Source organism: Melanotaenia boesemani, chromosome 22, assembly GCF_017639745.1.
Source record: "Melanotaenia boesemani isolate fMelBoe1 chromosome 22, fMelBoe1.pri, whole genome shotgun sequence".
Classification (NCBI taxonomy): Eukaryota; Metazoa; Chordata; class Actinopteri; order Atheriniformes; family Melanotaeniidae; genus Melanotaenia; species Melanotaenia boesemani.
Window position 1 is genome coordinate 208744 of NC_055703.1, and position 21257 is coordinate 230000.

The following is a 21257-nucleotide window of genomic DNA, read 5'->3' on the forward strand; positions in this document are numbered from 1 at the left end:
AATGCTGGTGGTTGCAGACGAGGTCCAACAGATGGTTGTTTAAACTATCCAGCATTGTGTTTACCTCTGACCGGTCGTGTTCATGCTCTTGTTCACATGAGTGCCTCTAGCGTTTGTCAATACTGCAACTCGTGCACATGACACGTTACCTCGCGTCAATGCAAGCAGCCTACACGCCAAACAAACGCAAAAAACGTGTGGAAGCCGTGATAGGTATGAGGACGCGTAGCTAACAGCAAGTATTTCCCAGCCCTTATGTGCTATAGAAACATCTGGATTGGAAATTACTTTGAGGAACTTTGCCATCCAGCAGAGAGGTGAGCTTGGTGTTCTCGTGAAATGCGATATTCAGCTCCTTTTGCAGATCTGTTTCCATCTTTCTGTAGCGATATTTCTCTATTTCAAGTTGAGAAAGCAGGCTGGTCATCTCAGCCTGAACCTTTTCAAGGTTGGCAGTGAGGGCGACCTAAAGAGAAGATAAAATAAAATAAAAAGTCTCGTTATCACACCAAAAATCTGAAGTAGGACACAAGCTTGCTTCTGATCAGCACGGTGCGCTTCTTAAAGCTACTTGCATTCATCTCCTCCAAGTCATTGTTCTGGCTACGGAGGACTGCCCATTCCTTCTTTGTGTCTCTGCTGACTCCTTCGGCATCTTCCAGAGAGCGATGAAGCATTGCCAACTCTTGTACCAAGTCTTTACCACTCTATAAGAAAGGAGCGTGAAACAACAGACCTGACAGCTGATTACTGCTACCTGGAAACTATAATAATGTTCTTTATTTCTGTCCTGGTTGGAAATGTTGATTTACAATTTGTGTTTGGATGCATCACATTTCAAAATTTTCATATCAAAGTATCCCTGGCACGGATGAAAAAGTACCATAAACTAATGGTATATTTATAGGGTAAAATCTGGTAGGCTATCGTCCATCTCCTACGCCAGGTGTCCCAGTGTCATCAGTAAAAACCTTGTCCTTTAAAAGCAGCCATGTTGAGAAGACTCGGAAAGAACCATGAGACGTACCATCCTCTGAAGTTCCTCTGCAAGTTCAGTTTTCTTCTTTAGCTCTTCAGACAGAGTTTCCACTTTGCTCTGAATTACAAGTGTTACATAGATCAGGAACATTTAGTTAAAACACTTAATCACAATCATCAATAATACTACATACAGTGGATTGAAATGTCTTTTTTGTGTAAAATTATTGCAAATAATTTTTTTTTGTCTCCTTGCGGCCATCTTTGGCCCCGGAGCCGATTTGTTATGATTAGTAATTGCTGGCCCAACACACACACACTGCCCAGTAGGCCCAGATGAACTTAAAATTCAACTTAAATTTGATCAAGTTATAGTAAAATAAGTTTCCTTTTCAGTTTAAGAAACAGAACAAGTGCTTCTTCAGCAGGTCTTCTTACCTGAAACTCCTGGCAACGGAGCTCAGACGATTCATGAGCCTTCCTTAGGTTAGAGATTTCATTTTTTAACTCGCTCTGGGGGAAGAAAAATGTCTCAATAAAAAAAAAGAAAAACAAGGCTAAATCAAAGCAGAATGAGAATTAAATTATTTCTAGTAAAAAATGTATTACCCGATTCAGCTAACCAAACAATAATAAACTTTATAAACTTTACCTCATGCTCCTTTGCAAACTCTTCCTCCAGAGATTTGAACTCATCTAAATCCCTTCTCTCCTTCAGTTCCTGTGACAAAGCAGACTTCTCTTGCTCTAAATTCTTAGTTTGCTCTATGAACATCCCCAGCTCCTGTTTCAGATAGTCTCGTTCAGCAACCACAATCTCCTGTAAAATGCACAATTGGCATGTTTTAGCAGCATTAAACACATGCATGGACATTTTTTATTCCATATTCACATACAGAATATCATCTCTCCTGATATTTTCATGCACCAGTGTGCAAAGTCTAAATGTAACGAGTTTTTCCACGACTAATGCCATCAGGTCCAGCATGTCTCTGTATCATGTTTGTAATTAGCTTACTTCTGATCCCTGATCCTCTGTTGCTCCGTATGAAACTGGTTTCAAGCCACTTTGATGTCCTTCCTACTTATTTATCAGTGTTTAATATTTGTGGTCTTGGAATTGTTGACATAATTACTACCTCGTCATACAGGCAGAGTTCACATCTTTAAATAAGCTGCAGCTGAACCAGTTCAAAAGAAACCACATCTGGATCCATCCACAGGCCAAGAACTAAATTATTATTATATATTTATTTACTGGAAAATTCTCTCTGCATTTTACCTCTCCTAGTTGCACTAGGAGCTGTGGGCTGCTATATTACAGTGCTTGGGAGCATTTGGGGTTTAAGGGTCTTGCTCAGGGGCACAAAGTGGTTAACAATTAGAAGAACTGAAAATTTACATTTTAACCCTCTATGGTTCCTTGTTGCCCTCAGGCAACAAACCCATTCTTTCCTTGTCATGTCGCCACAACGCATCCCTTTAAATCATGCAATACTTTGAAAAAAAGAGGGAAAACCATAGGGAACCAATAGCAGTGCTGTAATTTGTCACATGATCTACTTCAAGCCACTTTGAAACCCTTTTTGGCGACCTTTTTTTAAGGAGACAGCTCTGCTATCTTGCTGCAAAGAAAGACTGTCCAAACATTATTTCCCGGCCCTTTTCCGCCTGGACAAAATATCTTAACACTAATAGGTGAGTAACCATTAAGTTTTGATAGTTTGATGCAACTTATTTATTAATTTAATACTGAAAACTTGTTAAAATGCAGCTGTTGCCCTGAGGCAACAGTATATTATTTATGTTTCATTACTATAGAAGCTTATATTATCTGGAGTGGAAAAAGTGCAGGAACATCCTTTCAGTCCAACAATGGAAAGGTAGCCTCCCGAAAGCAACAGAAGTGACTCCCATAAAATTCTTCATGGATGATCTTTTAACCCACCGCTCCATTGAACACATGGTTGAGCAAACCAATCTACATGCTGTCCAGTCTGATCCACACAACCACTGAATGTTATCTGCCACGAAATGGAGCCGTTCACTGGCATCTGTTCTTTTATGTCCATCTATGGGCTGCCAGGATCCTGGATGTACTGGAATTCATTCACTAGGGTTGAGTGTGTGTTCAATGTCATGTCAATGCATCACTGGGAGCAAATAAAATATTACATCCACTTCAGAGAATACAGAGCAAATTCGTCTCAGGGAGCCTGGCCATGACAGACTTTAAGGTGATCACTCCTGGAACGCTTCAAAGCCATTCCAATAAACGAGAAGCTCTGCGTGGACGGGCAAATTGTGCCATTTAGAGGGAAAAATAGCGAAGCAGTACAATCCAGTAAAAAGATTGCTTAGAATTTTGAGATCCACACTGGCCCAATCTCCAATAAATGGCATGCCAGATATCGGGGCAAGTGGCAACCTTGTGACTTGCGAGCATTATCCCAGCCAACCAACAAGCTCTTATTGATAACTGGTTCACCAGTGTGCATCTCCAGATGATTCTCGAGAAGAAGAAAATCCATTGTATCAGCACTTTACACCCTAATTGGCTTGCAGGGTGCAGTTTCTCCACAGACTTTGTTTTTCACTTATACACCATTATGGTACAATGTTGCCTACAGGCAACAAACCCCAAAAACCTCAAAAAATAAAAATTAAAAAACAGAATCTGAAAAAATATTATCCATTTTGAGACATAAAAACACTCCAAATATTTTTCCCTCACTGCCATCATAATGCGTACCAAAGAGGGTAAAAAAATTTTTTTATTATTAATTTGTTTAAATTCCAAATTAATTTTAAGTAAAAAAAATTTAACAGGAAAAATAAAACAAAAGCAGAGCTTGTTTTCTTGGAGAACAACAACGTAATGGACCAGGGCTGACACGATTCCTCGAATAATTTGAGTAATTTGATTACTAAAAATCCTCGAGGCAAATTATCTGCCTTGAGTAATCGTGAAATACATTATGAATATTCCGCACATCCGCCCAGAAGCTTTTTTCTTCCAAACAAACCCCCCTCTAACAGCGACATTCCGCCCGGATAGGGATTTCTGTTACACCACCCGGCATAGCTGCGAGCTAGCTAGCTGCTAACGTTGCGAAAACAAGGACAAGATGGCCGACAGAAAGGAAAAAACTGAGGAGCGTAAAGATGAAACACCGCAACCAAAGACACAGAAACTGTCTAAAGTATGGGACCACTACACACTGAACCGAGAGAAAAACACAGTGCAGTGTGTTTATTGTAAGTGAATTAGCGTAGCCTACGCCCTACACCCTAACCCTTAAACATGATCAGACATACGTCCACTCCCTCTGGTAGAAGATGAAGGATTCCAAAAAATGATTTCTACTATCAACTTCCTTCCAGAACCTACTTCACCAAAATGATGGATGGTGTTGCCACAGAGGGTGACATGCCACTTTATCGGGGAGGACTGGAAAATGGAGTCTCACAGCCTGACAACCATGCCTCTTCTAGAGACACACAGCTGCAAATATTGCAGAGTGGCTGGAAGATATTATTGCAAAGTTTGACATTCCAGCACAGAAACTGTTCATGACAACGGTGCAATGCAATGAAAACTGTGGCCGAGAAGCAAGGATGGGCATCAGTGCGGTGTGCACACTCTGAACTTAGTTGTCCAAGGTGCTTTAAATAAAAATCAGGCTATTTCTAAATGTGTGGCTTCTGCAAGATGCCTTATTGAACATTTTAAGAAAAGTGAGCTGTCCTCCACCAAACTAAAGAGCAAGCTGCAGCAGATGGGTACACCACCACACATGCTTATGCAAGACGTAAGCACCTGCTGGAACAGCACTTTCCACATGCTGTCCAGGCTAGCGGAGTGGAGATGGCCAGCGACTGCTGTAATATCTGATCCACCAGTTACACCAAGAGGAGAACACTACCTTGACCTCAAGCCAGAGCAGTGGAATATAGCTGAGGAGCTAAACCAGGCCTGTTTGAGGGTGCAACAGTATTCTTAAGTGGGCAAGAATATGTTACCCTCTCTGCACTGCAACAGCTCATCCAAAGCCTCAAAAAATCCATTCGGACCCCAACGTTTGAGGCTGCACCAGTCCAGTCGTACCAATCTAATGCGATGGAGCAAATCACAGCAAGATGGAAACCTGAATCCCCAAACATTGTCCTACTTGCTGCTGCTTTAGATCCAAGGTTTATTACACTGAAAATTCTTTCTCCTGATGATGTTTTCAAGGTGCACAACAGTGCAGATCATGGCACTAACAGTCAAAACTAAAACAAGGCAGAATAGTGAAAATAATGAAGTTAGGAGTGCTGGTTCATTTATTGAAAATATACTGGGGCGAGAGTCCAGTACCAGTGATGAAGAAGACGAAGAGCAGCAGTTGAGCGGAGCTGTTCAGAAAGAGGTATCGATGTACTTTGGAGAGCATGCTTTTTCTAGGAAGGAGAGTCCACTGTCATGGTGGAAGGCCAATGCAGCACGCAATCCTACACCGGCAAAGCTGGCAAAGGCTTTCCTTTGCATCCCAGCAACCTCTACTTCAGGGGTGTCAAACTCCGGTCCTCAAGGGCCGCTATCCTGCAGGCTTTTGTTATTTCCTTGCTCCAACACATCTGAATGAAATCAAATGGATCCAACAGCTTTCTCGTCAACTTCTTCACAATAACCCATTCATTTCAGTCAGGTGTGTTGGATCAGGGAAACAGTGATTAGTAAAATTATCGATAGCTGCAGCTCTATTATGGACCTTTCCAGTTTATGTTCAGCAAATAGCCCTCCAGTGAAATTGCTTTCATTCAGGTTTCCAGAGACATTCTGATGGTGGCTGAAGGGAGAGCAGAGTCTTGGTTTTATTAGAGCTTTCTTCTGCCTTTGAAACTGTTGACCAGAGCCACGATAAACAAGACTTGTTTAGCGTTTACATGTATTATTTAATAATGGTTTGCATCTCATCTAAATAAGAGACCTTTTAAGTGTTTCTATGAATCAAATGATGTTTGAGGCAAATGTTGTGTCATGTGGGGTTCCTCAGGGTCTGATTCTCTTTTTGTTCCACTTATTCTGGCAGGACCAAATTATTACAGAAGACAATCATTGTTATCTTTTAGAGCCTGAGTTTCACAGATGATCTACCTTAAAGAATTTTACACAATGAAGACAAAACAGATTATTATGTTTGGTAGCAAAAAGAAGAGGGTTAGCATTGGTAAACACCTGGAGACTCGGGCTCTGATCAAGTTGGTAACCTTGGAGTGTTGACAGACTCAGACCTGACTGTCAGCAGCCACATCAAAGCTTCACTAAGAAGCTTTTTACCAGCTCAGAAACATCAACAGAATTAAAAGTTTAGTCTCCCAGAAAGACCAGAAGAAACTCATCACCAGACTCTGAACCCTGCATTATCCCCTCATGTGTCTATTGGGGTATGAGTGTGTGAGAATGGATGAATGTGACATGCAGTGTAAAGCACTTTGAGAAAAGCGCAATATAAGTACAGTCCATTTACCAAACAGACTCTCTAAATCATTAAAGTGGAAATGGTTAAAGTTGCAGCAAGGACCCCATCATTACCTTCTCTGAAGCCAACGTTTCACACAGCTGAATGGTCTCTGCAAACTCTCTCCTGATCTAGAAAAAAAAACAAAAACACATTTACACAATTTAATCATTGTTAAACACACAACCAAACACATGCATTTTCTCATACTGAGGCCAGAAAGCAGCTTACCTGTTCAGTTTCACTGCAACTCTGTTCTTCCAGCTGTCTCTCCAGGCCAGCTACTCGGGATTCCAGCCTCTTAATGGTATCCGGCTTCTCCTGAGCTTCAGTTTGCAGCAGCATCTCCAGCTCTGCTACCTTCTGTTCTGTTATCTGTGCTTTCATCGAGACCTCCAGCTTCTCCTGAGCTTCAGTTTGCAGCAGCATCTCCAGTTCTGCTACCTTCTGTTCTGTTATCTGTGCTTTCATCGAGACCTCCAGCTTCTCCTGAGCTTCAGTTTGCAGCAGCATCTCCAGTTCCGCTACCTTCTGTTCTGTTATCTGTGCTTTCATCGAGACCTCCAGCTTCTCCTGAGCTTCAGTTTGCAGCAGCATCTCCAGTTCTGCTACCTTCTGTTCTGTTATCTGTGCTTTCATCGAGACCTCCAGCTTCTCCTGAGCTTCAGTTTGCAGCAGCATCTCCAGTTCTGCTACCTTCTGTTCTGTTATCTGTGCTTTCATCGAGGCCTCCAGCTTCTCCTGAGCTTCTGTTTGAAGCTTCAGCTGCAGCTCTGCCACTTTACCATCTAATGCTTCTACATTTTTCATGGCCTCCTCCTTCTGTTGGCTGTCCATCTCGAGCTGTAACTCCAGTTTGGACACCTTCTGTGAAAGCTCACACATTCTTTCAGGGGACAGGAAGTCTCTGGAACTGGGTTGAAGAAGAACCGATATAAATCATGACAAGATCTGAATGTTCACTTTTATAAAGTTGACTCTGAAAAAAGTTTCATACATTATATTAAAACCAGCTGTCCAGGACAGATTTAGAAACTCACCTGTCTCCAAAACTTCGAACTGTCACAGAGCTCTGACTCATCTCCATGTCATCGGATGGCTCCTCAGAAATCACCCAGTGGGAGTCAAAATACTCATCTGTTCAAATATATAAGCATTTTTTTAAAAAAACTAATATGTGTAAAATTAAATTATAAATACATTAGTTTTCCTTTTGTTACCTCCGGTCTGCTCCATCAAACAGGAGCTGTTTGCTTTCCTCCTTAGACTGAAAGGATCTACAAAACTGAGGTCAGACATGTCATCGTCACAGGTTGATGGACAGGCACGTCTGAGAATCTTTCCTCCCCACGTAACCCTGCGCTTAGGCATCTAAAAACAAAAACAAGGCCCGTTATAAGTCTGACAGACGTTCTCCAACCACTTCATTCCCATCATGACTACCTTTTGCACAGGGACCAGGTTTGAGCCAGTGACAAGCAGTTTGGTCAGGTTCCTGATCCTGTCTTCTTGTTCCCTCTGGAGCTGATCTTTTTCTTGGAGCAGCTGGGAGAGAACCTCCTTTTCTGTAGCCGTGGTCTGTGTGACTGAAGAGACCTGCAGGAGAGGATCAGTGATAGGTCAGACCAAACTCTGCTTGAATGAAACACAAACAGGCCAAACAGAACATGGCTGAAGATATTAAAACGATGCCACTCGCCTCATGAAGTCGTCGCTTTAGGTCTTCAATTTCATTGCGATAGCGTTTGAGCAAAGCGCCGTCATCGGACACCTCCGTCACATGTGGGTCATTCTTCATTTTCTTTGCAGTGCTGGCAAACTAAAAACAGACACTGTGTGAACAGTTTAGATTCTTAATCCTTATGTAAATTTTACTCCAACACAAAAAATACATTAATTAAAATAAAACTGATAAATTAAAAATTGAATGAATAAATGAAGACTTAATGAATAAATAAAAAAAATAAGACTGGAAAAGTTAATAAATATCTTTTTCAAAAAACCCACAAAAACCATTTTGTTTCAGAAAGAAGAAAACCGTCTAAAATCCCGTGTGAGTAAATAATAAACGTGAAAAGCCAAAGCAGAGTTGGTGGGAAGAAGATGTTCTCAGAAACCTGCAGTGTGCTGAGTGTTTCATCCAGAGTGGAGGGAGTGATGGTGCAGATGATGAGGGTCTTGGCGTTCCCGCCCAAGGAATTCTGCAGGATGCGGGTTAGCTTGCTGTCCCTGTAGTTTATGAAACCCCTAAAAAGAAAAGAATATTCTGGGAAATCTAAAAGAAGCTGCCATTTGAATCAACAAGGAACATGACTCAGCCTCATCACTAACATCAGATACACATAAATAATAGTATTTATAACAGCTGTTTAAAACCGGACTTTTTTGGGGTTTACATGTATTATTTAAAGATGGTTTGCTTCTCATCTAAATAACATATAAATGTGCTTGTGACAACATATGTACAAATGTCTGTCAACTGTGGGATGAGGTATCTCACCTCCTTTAGACCAGAAAATGGATGGAAGTTGTTGCTTTAATACATTTACTACACACAAGTACTTCACAGAAAGCAGGAAAGAGATAAATAAAAACAAAAAACAGGATATCCCTTTAAAAACAGAATTAATATCGTTTACTCACTTCTGGCTTTCATCAGTTAGTTTCTTGATCACCTGACCAAGTATGAACAAACTGCGATTGATATTGCAGCCTTCTTTGAAACGCGCACCTAGAAAGAAAAGATGATAAACTCTGTAGTGTACTCACTAAAACTCCAGCCAGGGTGCAGCCTTGCCTTGATTTAACAACCAAAACAAATTCATTTCTACTTTACCTTCAGCTCCTGTTTGGCTTGCTCTCTCAGATCCAGCCAGATCTACTAAATTCTACAAAACAAACATACAGATGTCAATTAATTATAATGGAAAAAGAAAAAAGCTGCAAGGTAGAATTTTACAGTTAGCACAACGAGAGGAAACAAGCCAATAAAAAGATCGCTGTGACTCACTAGATGAGACACAATGATGGCTCCGTCAGCATTTTCTCCCGATGTTGGGTCGCTTTTCTCTAAGCTTTCAAGAATCTGGAGAAATTACAGTATCAGTTAAAAAGTTGGACACACTTTCTCATTAAATGTAAGGTGTGTGTGTGTGTGTGTGTGTGTGTGTGTGTGTGGGGGGGGGGGGGTAGCGTACCATACGAAATATAGTGTGTGAGCGGCTGCTGCGCTGGTTCATTTTTGTTTTTCCATAATGGCGGTTCTCTGCAAAGTATATGGTTATTACTTACAGTCAGCAGTGAACACCAGGTAAGAATTTCTCTCAAGTAGTAGCCGGCCTTACTTTCTCCTTTCCGGATCCAGGCCAGAGCCTGAGCAGGAGAGGTGACCAGCTCTTCAGTCAGATCAGCCACGTAGATATTTTTCTGAGTAATCAACACAAACTCAACCATTATAACTGTGTAAAAGAAAACAGGTCAGGACATTTAAAGCTCCCTGGATTAAAACGAGATAAAAAAAAGACTGGTAAAGGCATAAAAGTTAGCATGTTTACAGGTTAGGTGTAATGCTTTTAACCACTGCTAACCTGTACTGTAATAAATGCATGTGCTTTAAGTCTTGACTGATACCTCTTTGTTTAGAATCTTGTCAAATGTAAACATACAAGGCAAAGCAAATGTATTTGTACAGCACACTGCATGAAAAGACAATTTAAAGTGCTTTACATAAAATATGAAAAGCATCACAGATGGTGCACAGAAGTGGCAGCTCTGATGTGGCTGTTGAAAGTCAGATCCGAGTCAGCAATTCTCCCAAGACTACGAACTGGGTCCATGATTTTAAGAGACCGAGTGTCCAGGTGTTTACCAATGCTGACCCTCTTCTCTTTGCTATCAAACAGAATAATCTCTGTTTTGTCTTCATTTAACTGTAGAAAATTCTCCTTCATCCAGGTGTCTATTTGCTCCAGACACTGACAAAGCAACTTTCTTGGGCTGCAGTCATCTGGTGACAAAGTGTACAGAGATGCAACAGGGAGGCACTAATGGATGAAACAAGCCCACCTTGTGTGTGCGCATTCACACATCAAGCCGACATTGCAGAACTCATCACTTTAATAACAAGCCTGTAAAGATGTGACAAGTGACGTAACTTGTTTAAGAAATTAACCATTTACCACAAAACCTGGCTGACTTACATTGATCGTTTCTCGCACTTCCAAGGGCTTTCTCTTCCAGCTATCGACAAGCAGATCAGTAACAGTCTCGTTGTAGATTTCCATGTAGGAGACTCTGAGAAGGAATTCTTTATTTGGAAACTTGGATATAAAAGTAAAGAAATTGTTAGGATTAACAATGGCCACTCCAAAAGAAGAGAAAACTGCAGCTTTCTTCAAAACTGTTGCTTAATTCTTACATTTTTAATAGTTTGGAAGACGTCTTCAACAGCCAGAGGAATAACTCCAGGGATACGATCACATCCCATCATGGTAAAGGTCTTTCCAGAAGAGGTCTGCCCATACGCAAATATAGTGCCTTGAAAATACGACACCACAGAACTTAAGCTGACACCAGCAACTTAACTGGAATGGGTTTTTTTAAAAACAGATTATATACTTGAGATTGAAAACAGGACCTGGATGCCATGTAACACAAGTGAGTGTGATGCAAAAACACATCACCTCTGCCTAAATCCATTACATACCATTATATCCCTCAACAGCTGAAACAACCAGAGGCTTTGCAATAGTCTGGTACAGCTGACCGGTTGTTTCTTCAGCAGAAAACACTCGGTCTGTAAACAACAGGAAAAAGTGAAGAGACATCATAAATAATTCCAACAATCCTACAAATTTCACTTAAAACATTGCTTAATGTGTACATGGAGCAAAGCATACCAAAACTAAAATTCTTGTTGGAATTTCCATCATCAATCTGATGAATTGATTTATTATCAGCTTTCCAATACAGCTGGACAGGTTCTGTGTCCTCTAACAGGCCTCTTTCCTCCCTGTAAATAGACAGTTTCAAGATATAAGTGTTATTTAAAAAAAAACACTATTTGGATAAAATCTTCAAAAGAATTCGGTGCTGCTTTGTATAAATTATTTCTATAATTTTATATTAAAAAAATGCAAACACTCAAAGAAAATAAACGTGAAAAGGCCTTTATCAGTTGACACAATAAAAAATAAGTTATTAATCAAACCCGCTGCCTTCACACACACACTTTCATTTTAAGGGTTCCCAAACAACGTTCATACATATAAAAACAAAAACATAACAGTATTAGGTATCGTATTACGTGTAAGTATTAGTTTGTCAACCCTAACACACTGCTAGCATTTAGCGTTCGGTAACGTTAGCATTTCTTTGAAGCTTCACTAACTAAAAACGTACCTCTCCACATGTGGACGCACCCGAACACAGACTTTAACCGCTGACTCCTCCGTCATTTTCTGTGGTGTATTAACGCTCGAAAGAAAAAGAGACCATACAAACTAATACATGTTAATAATAAAACATGACTAACTTAACAGCAGCCGCAAACACAACGGCGGTTCATATTTTCAGATTTCTGCCAGTTTAAACTGATTGGGTAACGTCATCATGAGGACTGAACCACCGCGGTGAGAGTGAAGCGAGTCAATGTGTTGAAAAGACAAAAGTGTCACAGTTATGGTTACGATCTGTATTTAATATTTGATTTCACACTGTAAGTATCGAGGTTTTACTTTACATTTAAAAACCAATTTTATAATCTAGATGGTCGCGCCCAGAAGGGCAGGGCCCGAATTGTGACGAAATATACCCGCGACTCGCCACAACCCGTCATATTTCCGTGCCATGTTTCACGTGGAGCACGAGAGAAAGTTATCTTTTCAAGCAATTAATAAATACAAAAATTTGATGTAACTTAAAAAAGAAAGTTTGGACTTTTTGGGACGTGATTATGTGACATCCGGCTTTCATAATCATTTTTGCTACAAATCTGGGGTAAATTTGTTGAGGGGAGGGACGTTAATTTGAAGCTGATATGTCGCTCTTTCTTGTAAACAGGTAGGCATTTACCTTTAGATCTCAAGTGGATTATGTTTGATGTGTTTTAGAATATGATGTGTTTCTACATTTCTCCGGTGGTAAAACATGTAGATAGGACTTTCTACTTATTTCCTTTCATTTGAACTCTGTAGTAGATTTTAAGTCTTGTTTTGGTGTTCACAGGTATCTTGGTGAGGAGGAGGATGGAAACACCTCAAAATTGTCTCAGTCCCAGGCTTTGCTTGCTAAACTGCAACAGAAAGCAAAACAGAAGCAGAAACATAGTTTGACTGAACAGCAAACATGTCTGAATGAAGAACAAACTGATAATCAGGACGTCAAAAAGAAAGAAGTGACTGTCAAAGACAAAAGTCAAGAGCATTACCAGCACCCAAAAAAGAGGAAATCAGAAGTAGTAACTTTCTGTGATTTTGACTCTAATAATCATGATGAGCCTGTCAAAAAGCAAAAGAAGAAAAAAGGCACCAATGAAGAAAGTAAGGACCAGTCAGGTGGTCTGCTGTACTTTTATATGCTGATATATTTCATATGATGAATGTTCACCATGTTGTCTTACAGGGTGTGCAGAATTATTAGGCAAGTTGTATTTTTAAGGATTAATTTTATTATTGAACAACAACTATGTTCGTAATGAACACAAAAGACTCATAAATATCAAAGCTGAATATTTTTGGAAGTTGGAGTGGGGCTTTTTTAGTTTTAGTATCTTAGGAGGATATCTGTGTGTGCAGGTGACTATTACTGTGCATAATTATTAGGCAACTTAACAAAAACCAAATATATACCCATTTCACTTATTTATTTTCACCAGGGAAACCAATATAACAACTCAAAATTTACAAATATACATTTCTGGCATTCAAAAACAAAACAAACAAATCAGTGACCAATATAACCACCTTTCTTTGCGAGGACTCTCAAAAGCCTGCCATCCATAGATTCTGTCAGTGTCTTGATCTGTTAACGATCAACATTGCGTGCAGCAGCAACCACAGCCTCCCAGACCCTGTTCAGAGAGGTGTACTGTTTTCCCTCCCTGTAGATCTCACATTTGATGAGGGACCACAGGTTCTCTATGGGGTTAAGATCAGGTGAACAAGGAGGCCATGTCATTATTTTTTCTTCTTTTAGACCTTTTCTGGCCAGCCACGCAGTGGAGTACTTGGATGCGTGTGATGGAGCATTGTCCTGCATGAAAATCATGTTTTTCTTGAACGATGCTGACTTCTTCCTGTACCACTGCTTGAAGAAGGTGTCTTCCAGAAACTGGCAGTAGGACTGGGAGTTGAGCTTGACTCCATCCTCAACCCGAAAAGGTCCCACAAGCTCATCTTTGATGATACCAGCCCATACCAGTACCCCACCTCCACCTTGCTGGCGTCTGAGTCGGAGTGCAGCTCTCTGCCCTGTACTGATCCAGCCACGGCCCATCCATCTGGCCCATCAAGACTCACTCTCATTTCATCAGTCCATAAAACCTTAGAAAAATCAGTCTTATGATATTTCTTGGCCCAGTCTTGACGTTTTATCTTGTGTGTCTTGTTCAGTGGTGGTCGTTTTTCAGCCTTCCTTACCTTGGCCATGTCCCTGAGTATTGCACACCTTGTGCTTCTTGGCACTCCAGTGATGTTGCAGCTCTGAAATATGGCAAAACTGGTGGCCAATGGCATCTTGGCAGCTTCACGCTTGATTTTCCTCAGTTCATGGGCAGTTATTTTGCGCCTTGTTTTTTCAACACGCTTCTTGCGACCCTGTTGACTATTTTGAATGAAACGCTTGATTGTTCGATGATCACGCCTCAAAAGCTTGGCGATTTTAAGAGTGCTGCTTCCCTCTGCAAGACATCTCACTATTTTTGACTTTTCAGAGTCCGTCAAATCTCTCTTCTGACCCATTTTGCCAAAGGAATGGAAGTTGCCTAATAATTATGCACACCTGATATAGGGTGTTGATGTCATTAGACCACACCCCTTCTCATTACAGAGATGCACATCACCTGATATGCTTAACTGGTAGTAGGCTTTCAAGCCTGTACCGGTTGGAGTAGAACAACATGCATAAAGAGGATGATGTGGTCAAAATACTCATTTGCCTAATAATTCTGCACACACTGTATTGTTATATTGCGTCTGATGTCACCTGATGGCAGAAACATTGGCATGGATCATATTTTCTGCAGATTTTAGCCTTATTTTTTTTTTTCTTTTGAAATAACTTAAGTTTAGAAAAAAACATAATAAAACAAGTAGTCATTAAAGATTACACATAGTTAGCTTCGATTTGTTCCTTCTTTCATTTAAATCTTGACAGAATAATGGAGAGGATGCAAAAGGAAAAAACTTAAATTTCATTTTGTTTAGTTTCTGTTTTGCTTCTTCCAGTCCCCTCTGTGTCAGGGTGATTTGTATGGGGTGTGTTAGGGTACATTACTGTTGTTATTCAAGAACATAATTAATTTATTACAGTTTGGTTTTCCCTTAAGTAAAAAAAAGAAAAATTAGGTAACATGCATGCAACTTTTTACAGATGTGTTGCTGACATCAGATTAAAAATCATCTCATATTTTCCATTAAATAGTGGCTATAAAATATGGCTTGGTGAGATTTGGAAATCATTGTGTTCCGTTTTCATTAGATTTTACACAGAGAGGCAACTGCTGGAATCAGTCTGACTCCCCAAGTTCATTAATGAAAAGAATCACTGGACCCTGCTACGGTTCACACATTTATTTAGAAGTGAGAGATTACATGAGCGATTCCCTGCAGATATCTCTGGAGACTCTAGCTAGAAGCCAAACAAGAGCTGAGAGAGACATGCAGAGTCTAAACAGGCAGGATACTTCAACCCTCTACCCTAGAAACCGCTGCAGTCTGGCTCAGACGCTGTAGATGTGTGTGTGTGCTGTTCTATTCCACTGTTCAGCAAAGAATCTGTGTGTGTGTGTGTGTGTGGGGGGGGGGGGGAGTCTGTGTGTGTGTGGGAGTGTGGTGTCGGTGTGTGTGTGTGTGTGACTGCTCTACTCTGTCCTGTTATGCAGCTCGAAGGCTGAGAGATAAGTATTCGCTGCAGCTGACACTGACTGAAAACAACCTTCACAGCACTCATACACAGTTATGTATGATTATAGCTTTTGTTACCTGACCTCCCCTAACGTCACACCTGTCCAGTTGTTTCCTCATCCTCACACAGCGCTTTTGGAATTGGGGTTGCAGTAAACTGGTTTCTTCAAAGTAACTCACAGCTGCTTCTGTGATCTGCATTTTTCCATTTTTAACAGAATGTCTTAGAATTTTGTTTTTCTTTGGATTTCAGGTAAGTCGTCTGATCGTGTTTTTCCTGTGAGTAAAACAGATGGTCAGAAGGACAAAGATGGGAATGAGTCTGAAGAGGCAGCAAAAGACTCACCAAAACCAGGTTCAGAGGACACTTCTCTCTCAGCTGGATTTACTGTTCTTGGAGGATTTGAAAATAAACCTGTTCAGAAGGTACTATGAAGTAAAACTAATAAAAAATGTCCAGGGCTCAGCAGTAATAAGAAGAATTTCTCCAGCCATTATTATTTTTCTTCTTCGTAGGTGCACAGAGTCCTGCCGCAGTGGCTAGCTGAGCCCAATGTGATTCACAAAGAAATTAAAAGCCACTTGGTTCCCATTTCTGATGTCCCAGGAGTTTGTGCTCAGATGCTCAAAAACCTGGAGAATAATGGAATTCATCACTTCTTTCCAGGTAAGAAATGTTGGTGTTTTTCAAGGATCCCAGAGCAGAAAGTTTTTACAAGGTTTTTTCTGCTCGTTCTACAGTGCAAGCAGAGATCATTCCCGCCATCTTGGAAAGTGCCCAGCATGGGCTGCTCATTGGCAGAGGTGGCTACAGACCCAGAGACATCTGTGTGTCTTCACCAACAGGCAGTGGCAAGACTTTTTCATTTGTCATACCTGTCATACAGGTGAGATACCATCTCCGCCAGTACAGGCTCTATTACAGGTGTATACATGGTGGAATATGTAAAAAGTAAACATGTACTGTCAGGTACTAATGGAGCGAGTAGTATGTGAAGTCCGGGCTTTGGCTGTGTTGCCGACCAAAGAGCTTGCCCAGCAGGTCAGAAACTTTAAAGTCTGTTTGCACAAAGACTTAAACCCTAACATAACTAGAATGGACTGCTGACATGTGCTCTTGTACAGGTTTACAAAGTGTTTACGTCATATGCAGAGGGAACAGCTTTAAAAGTGGTGATGCTGGCTGGTCAGAGGTCCTTCGCTGCAGAGCAGGCTTCACTGTCAGAGACCAGGTGAGAACTTAGTATCCGTGACGGTCAGCCATCGTTTCTCTTAGGCCTGGTACAACATAACAATTTATGGGCTGTTTTTGTCCCGATTTTGCCTCTTCCCGAGCACGGACGGCAAACACTGATTTTCCTGACTGATTTCCTCCAATCATCATTTGGTCTGAGGTTACGAGCCGATTTGTGCCAGTAATCCACTAACACCACTAAACGGGTTGTAGCCGACAGTCAGAAATATTGAACATGTTCAATATTTCAGAGCTGATTTCTGAAGAACACCGACGACTCGTGCATTGTGACTGCGTGGATGGTGACGTGGTACGAAATGAAGCCAATCAGAGAGCACGGTGGCTGGGGAACAAGGAAGTAAATAAAGTCCGTGTTCACGCCATCTTCAGTCTGTTATTTTGTTCAGTTCTGGCTTTTTCTGTTAACAATAATCCCAAGACCACCATTATTACTTCGTCCTTTATGTCCCCTTCCATGCTGTGTGTTGTTTTCCGGTTGTTACTATGTCTTTTATTGACTGTTGTTGCTATGGTTCTTCTACGTTTTTTGCCTGTTGTTGCTATGGTTCTTCTTCTACGTTTTTTGCCTGTTGTTGCTATGGTTCTTCTTCTATGTTTTTTGACTGTTGTTGCTATGGTTCTTCTTCCAAATTTTTTGCCGGTTGTTGCTATGGTTCTTCTACATTTTTTGCCTGTTGTTGCTATGGTTCTTCTTCTACATTTTTTGCCTGTTGTTGCTATGGTTCTTCTACATTTTTTGCCGGTTGTTGCTATGGTTCTTCTTCTACATTTTTTGCCGGTTGTTGCTATGGTTCTTCTTCTATGTTTTTTGCCGGTTGTTGCTATGGTTCTTCTACATTTTTTGCCGGTTGTTGCTATGGTTCTTCTACATTTTTTGCCGGTTGTTGCTATGGTTCTTCTTCTACATTTTTTGGCGGTTGTTGCTATGGTTCTTCTACGTTTTTTGCCTGTTGTTGCTATGGTTCTTCTTCTACGTTTTTTTGCCTGTTGTTGCTATGGTTCTTCTTCTACGTTTTTTGACTGTTGTTGCTATGGTTCTTCTTCCACGTTTTTTGCCGGTTGTTGCTATGGTTCTTCTACGTTTTTTGCCTGATGTTGCTATTGTTCTTCTTCTACGTTTTTTGCCTGTTGTTGCTATGGTTCTTCTTCTAGTTTTTTGCCTGTTGTTGCTATGGTTCTTCTTCTACATTTTTTGCCGGTTGTTGCTATGGTTCTTCTACGTTTTTTGCCTGTTGTTGCTATGGTTCTTCTATGTTTTTTGCCTGTTGTTGCTATGGTTCTTCTTTTACGTTTTTTCCCTGGTTGTTGCTATGGTTCTTCTTCTACGTTTTTTGCCTGTTGTTGCTGTGGTTCTTCTATGTTTTTTGCCTGTTGTTGCTATGGTTTTTCTTCTACGTTTTTTGCCTGTTGTTGCTATGGTTCTTCTACATTTTTTCCTGGTTGTTGCTATGGTTCTTCTACGTTTTTTGCCTGTTGTTGCTATGGTTCTTCTTTTACGTTTTTTGCCTGTTTTTGCTATGGTTCTTCTATGTTTTTTGCCTGTTGTTGCTATGGTTCTTCTATGTTTTTTGCCTGTTGTTGCTATGGTTCTTCTACGTTTTTTGCCTGTTGTTGCTATGGTTCTTCTATGTTTTTTGCCTGTTGTTGCTATGGTTCTTCTACGTTTTTTGCCTGTTGTTGCTATGGTTCTTCTTCTACGTTTTTTGCCTGTTGTTGCTATGGTTCTTCTTCTACATTTTTCCCTGGTTGTTGCTATGGTTCTTCTTCTACGTTTTTTGCCTGTTGTTGCTGTGGTTCTTCTATGTTTTTTGCCTGTTGTTGCTATGGTTCTTCTACGTTTTTTGCCTGTTGTTGCTATGGTTCTTCTTCTGCGTTTTTTGCCTGTTGTTGCTATGGTTCTACGTTTTTTGCCTGTTGTTGCTATGGTTCTTCTTCTACGTTTTTTGCCTGTTGTTGCTATGGTTCTTCTTCTACGTTTTTTGCCTGTTGTTGCTATGGTTCTTCTACGTTTTTTGCCGGTTGTTGCTGTGGTTCTTCTTCTAAGTTACGATGTTTGTCCGGCTCGGAGGACTAGATTGTAGATGAGTTGCTGGACAGCATCATCAAGTGTGCGTTGTTCTGTGATTAAATTCTCGGAGCCACCACACACAGTACGACCATAACAGATTTTTTTATCTTCACGTGTGAGGTCTCGACCGATAAAATGCAAATCATAAGATTAAAAAATCGCTATGTGTGTACCAGGCCTAAGATCATGGGCCTCATTCAGCAATTTTTTCTTACTCATCTTCTTAAATTTCTCTGAAGTTGTGCTTAATAAGTTTTTTAAGAAAATCGTCTGTCAGTCACAAATGTATTCGTAGACTGCAGAATTGTTCCTCTTAGATTGATGAATGTCCATAAAAGTTCAAGACATGAGGAAAAATAAAACATAATGACAAAAACAATGAAAACAATAAGCATAAGATGTGTGCTGAAACCTGTTTGTCCTCATTTTAAAGTGATAACTTTGTTATAAATAATCACAGTGAGATTCACATGATAAAAGCAGCTTTATGTACAAACGGGTCTTTAATTACTCCTGAACAGTCTGGTCCCTGAACTCACCAGGATGAACATCCTCATGGTGTTGTGAATAAAGAGGAAAGTGGTTCACCATAGGATAAATGTTCATCTCTCGTTACATGCTGAATCTTCTACAGTTTGTGAAGTAAATGACACATCCAGCGTAATTTAAGCTGCAGTGATGACGGAGTGAGCGGATCTGATAAAACTAAACCTGCCGTGTGTCTGAAGGTTGATCAGTGGTGGTATTAACCAGGAGGTCAGAATATAACCTCCATCTCCTTCTAAAACTGATCAGTTGATCTGTTGTAGTGAATTTTGATAATTAAGGATTACATTCAGCAGGCAGATCTGGGAGTTTCGGGTGGCTTGGACTTTTATGGTGGGGTGTTGTGGTTGAGGGAACAGATCTGGTGTACAGATGGTTTTAGGAAGACCAGAAATGGACTTCAATACTGCTGACATAATCATTTATAATGATCAGTTAATCAAGTACATTTGATTCGCAGCACCTAATGAGCCGGTTAATTCGAATGGAAGCAGGAAAGGTCCATTTTTGGCCTTTTCATGCATCCGTTGCACCTCATCAGTGGAAAAAGGCGTCCATGTTCATCCAAACGACGGCTCAGTCATGCTTTGCTGTGTGTTTCCACACATGAAGCCAGCATAACACAATCAGCTGAGTAGTGGCACCTTTGGCCGTTTCTGCAACGCTGACTTGATGTGTGTAAGTACCCGTTAGGTGGACCCGATCAGCTCTCTTACTGCTGCTCTCTTACTCAGGCTTTAGTCTTCATGCAAACGTCAGAGCAACTGAAAAGTCTGAAATATTGACCTTTACTTGAACTTTACTTACTCCAAGTCCTGATCTGCTCACAGCTGCAAAGTATTGACTATTTAAGGATTAGACATCTGCATATCTGTTCTCCTAATGAAGCCTTTAGACCAGAAGATGCCACACAGGAACAAAGACTAACTATCTGAATGATTTACCTTCCAGAGGCGGCGTGCGGCGGAGTGCAGCAGACATAGTTGTGGCCACTCCAGGTCGACTGGTTGATCACATCAGCAAAAATTCAGGCTTATGTCTGCAACACCTCAGGTTTCTTGTGAGTTTTTAAAACCTGTATAACTGAAATATGGCAGGTTTAAACGTGGTCTGTCATCCTTAATTTAAGCTTTACTTTTCTTATCTCCAAGATTATTGATGAGGCTGACAGGATGATTGACAGTATGCACCAGTCGTGGCTCGACCAGGTAGTTAAGGCGGTGTTTAGTACAGGAGGTGGACCAGAAGCAAGAACTGTCTTCAAGAGAAGAGAGCCAGAACACATGACAGCAGCAAGGTAAATGTCTAAAGGAGGGTTCACTGAGCCTTTTTACACCAAAACAAACTTAATAACTGAGTCTGTCAGACCAAAGCCAGTCTCATAAAATGCTTGTAAACATGTTGGTCTGATCAAAATTGTATGTAATCAAACTTCTCAGAGCTGGACTAACACTCAGATAAAACATCGTGGACCACAGCGTTAATGGGATGTAAATGCTCAGCTCAACTCAAATGGATCCAAGCACTAAAAACAAGCAGCAGGAACAGGAAAATGTGGATTAAAACTGCTGGATTTCAAATGAAGTTCCTTTCATTCACATATTTTTCTGAAACTGCGACTAAAAAGCAGTGATTGGGACAACTTATGGCCACTTTAAGCATTTCAAAACTGTCGTTCTGATTTATTTACAACCCGGTTCCAAAAAAGCTGGGCCTCTGTGTGAAATGTAAATAACAGATACAGTGATTTCCAAATCTCATGAAGTCATGTTTACGTTCTACTG

The 21257-nt window shown here is 40.6% G+C and overlaps 2 protein-coding genes across 8 annotated transcripts in view; one reads left to right on the top strand and one right to left on the bottom strand.

Annotated features, from left to right (window-relative positions):
• The window catches only part of cenpe (centromere protein E), a 42310-nt gene extending 30249 nt beyond the window's left edge, over positions 1 to 12061 (bottom strand). For 3 of the 4 annotated variants that reach the window (XM_041975928.1, XM_041975927.1, XM_041975926.1), the window contains exons 1-22: positions 11883 to 12061; positions 11381 to 11493; positions 11188 to 11277; positions 10900 to 11018; positions 10682 to 10801; positions 9827 to 9908; positions 9680 to 9747; positions 9493 to 9567; positions 9319 to 9370; positions 9126 to 9213; positions 8600 to 8729; positions 8182 to 8301; positions 7926 to 8078; positions 7703 to 7853; positions 7523 to 7619; positions 6714 to 7395; positions 6557 to 6613; positions 1631 to 1798; positions 1417 to 1491; positions 1028 to 1096; positions 576 to 707; positions 289 to 466 (exon numbers count right to left, since the gene is read on the bottom strand). In XM_041975928.1, coding sequence (XP_041831862.1) covers positions 289 to 466; positions 576 to 707; positions 1028 to 1096; positions 1417 to 1491; positions 1631 to 1798; positions 6557 to 6613; positions 6714 to 7395; positions 7523 to 7619; positions 7703 to 7853; positions 7926 to 8078; positions 8182 to 8301; positions 8600 to 8729; positions 9126 to 9213; positions 9319 to 9370; positions 9493 to 9567; positions 9680 to 9747; positions 9827 to 9908; positions 10682 to 10801; positions 10900 to 11018; positions 11188 to 11277; positions 11381 to 11493; positions 11883 to 11938 — 2875 coding nt within the window. In that variant the 5' untranslated portion in view covers positions 11939 to 12061. The remainder of the gene's footprint in view (positions 1 to 288; positions 467 to 575; positions 708 to 1027; positions 1097 to 1416; positions 1492 to 1630; positions 1799 to 6556; positions 6614 to 6713; positions 7396 to 7522; positions 7620 to 7702; positions 7854 to 7925; positions 8079 to 8181; positions 8302 to 8599; positions 8730 to 9125; positions 9214 to 9318; positions 9371 to 9492; positions 9568 to 9679; positions 9748 to 9826; positions 9909 to 10681; positions 10802 to 10899; positions 11019 to 11187; positions 11278 to 11380; positions 11494 to 11882) is intronic. The other variant, XM_041975929.1, reaches the window with a different exon arrangement.
• Positions 12062 to 12317: 256 nt separating this feature from the next.
• ddx51 (DEAD (Asp-Glu-Ala-Asp) box polypeptide 51) overlaps positions 12318 to 21257 on the top strand; it is a 16639-nt gene continuing 7699 nt past the window's right edge. The window contains exons 1-9 of one of the 4 annotated variants that reach the window (XM_041976135.1): positions 12318 to 12542; positions 12708 to 13036; positions 15858 to 16030; positions 16121 to 16271; positions 16346 to 16491; positions 16575 to 16646; positions 16730 to 16836; positions 20425 to 20533; positions 20625 to 20770. In XM_041976135.1, coding sequence (XP_041832069.1) covers positions 12520 to 12542; positions 12708 to 13036; positions 15858 to 16030; positions 16121 to 16271; positions 16346 to 16491; positions 16575 to 16646; positions 16730 to 16836; positions 20425 to 20533; positions 20625 to 20770 — 1256 coding nt within the window. In that variant the 5' untranslated portion in view covers positions 12318 to 12519. The remainder of the gene's footprint in view (positions 12543 to 12707; positions 13037 to 15857; positions 16031 to 16120; positions 16272 to 16345; positions 16492 to 16574; positions 16647 to 16729; positions 16837 to 20424; positions 20534 to 20624; positions 20771 to 21257) is intronic. The other 3 variants (XM_041976137.1, XM_041976136.1, XM_041976138.1) reach the window with 3 other exon arrangements.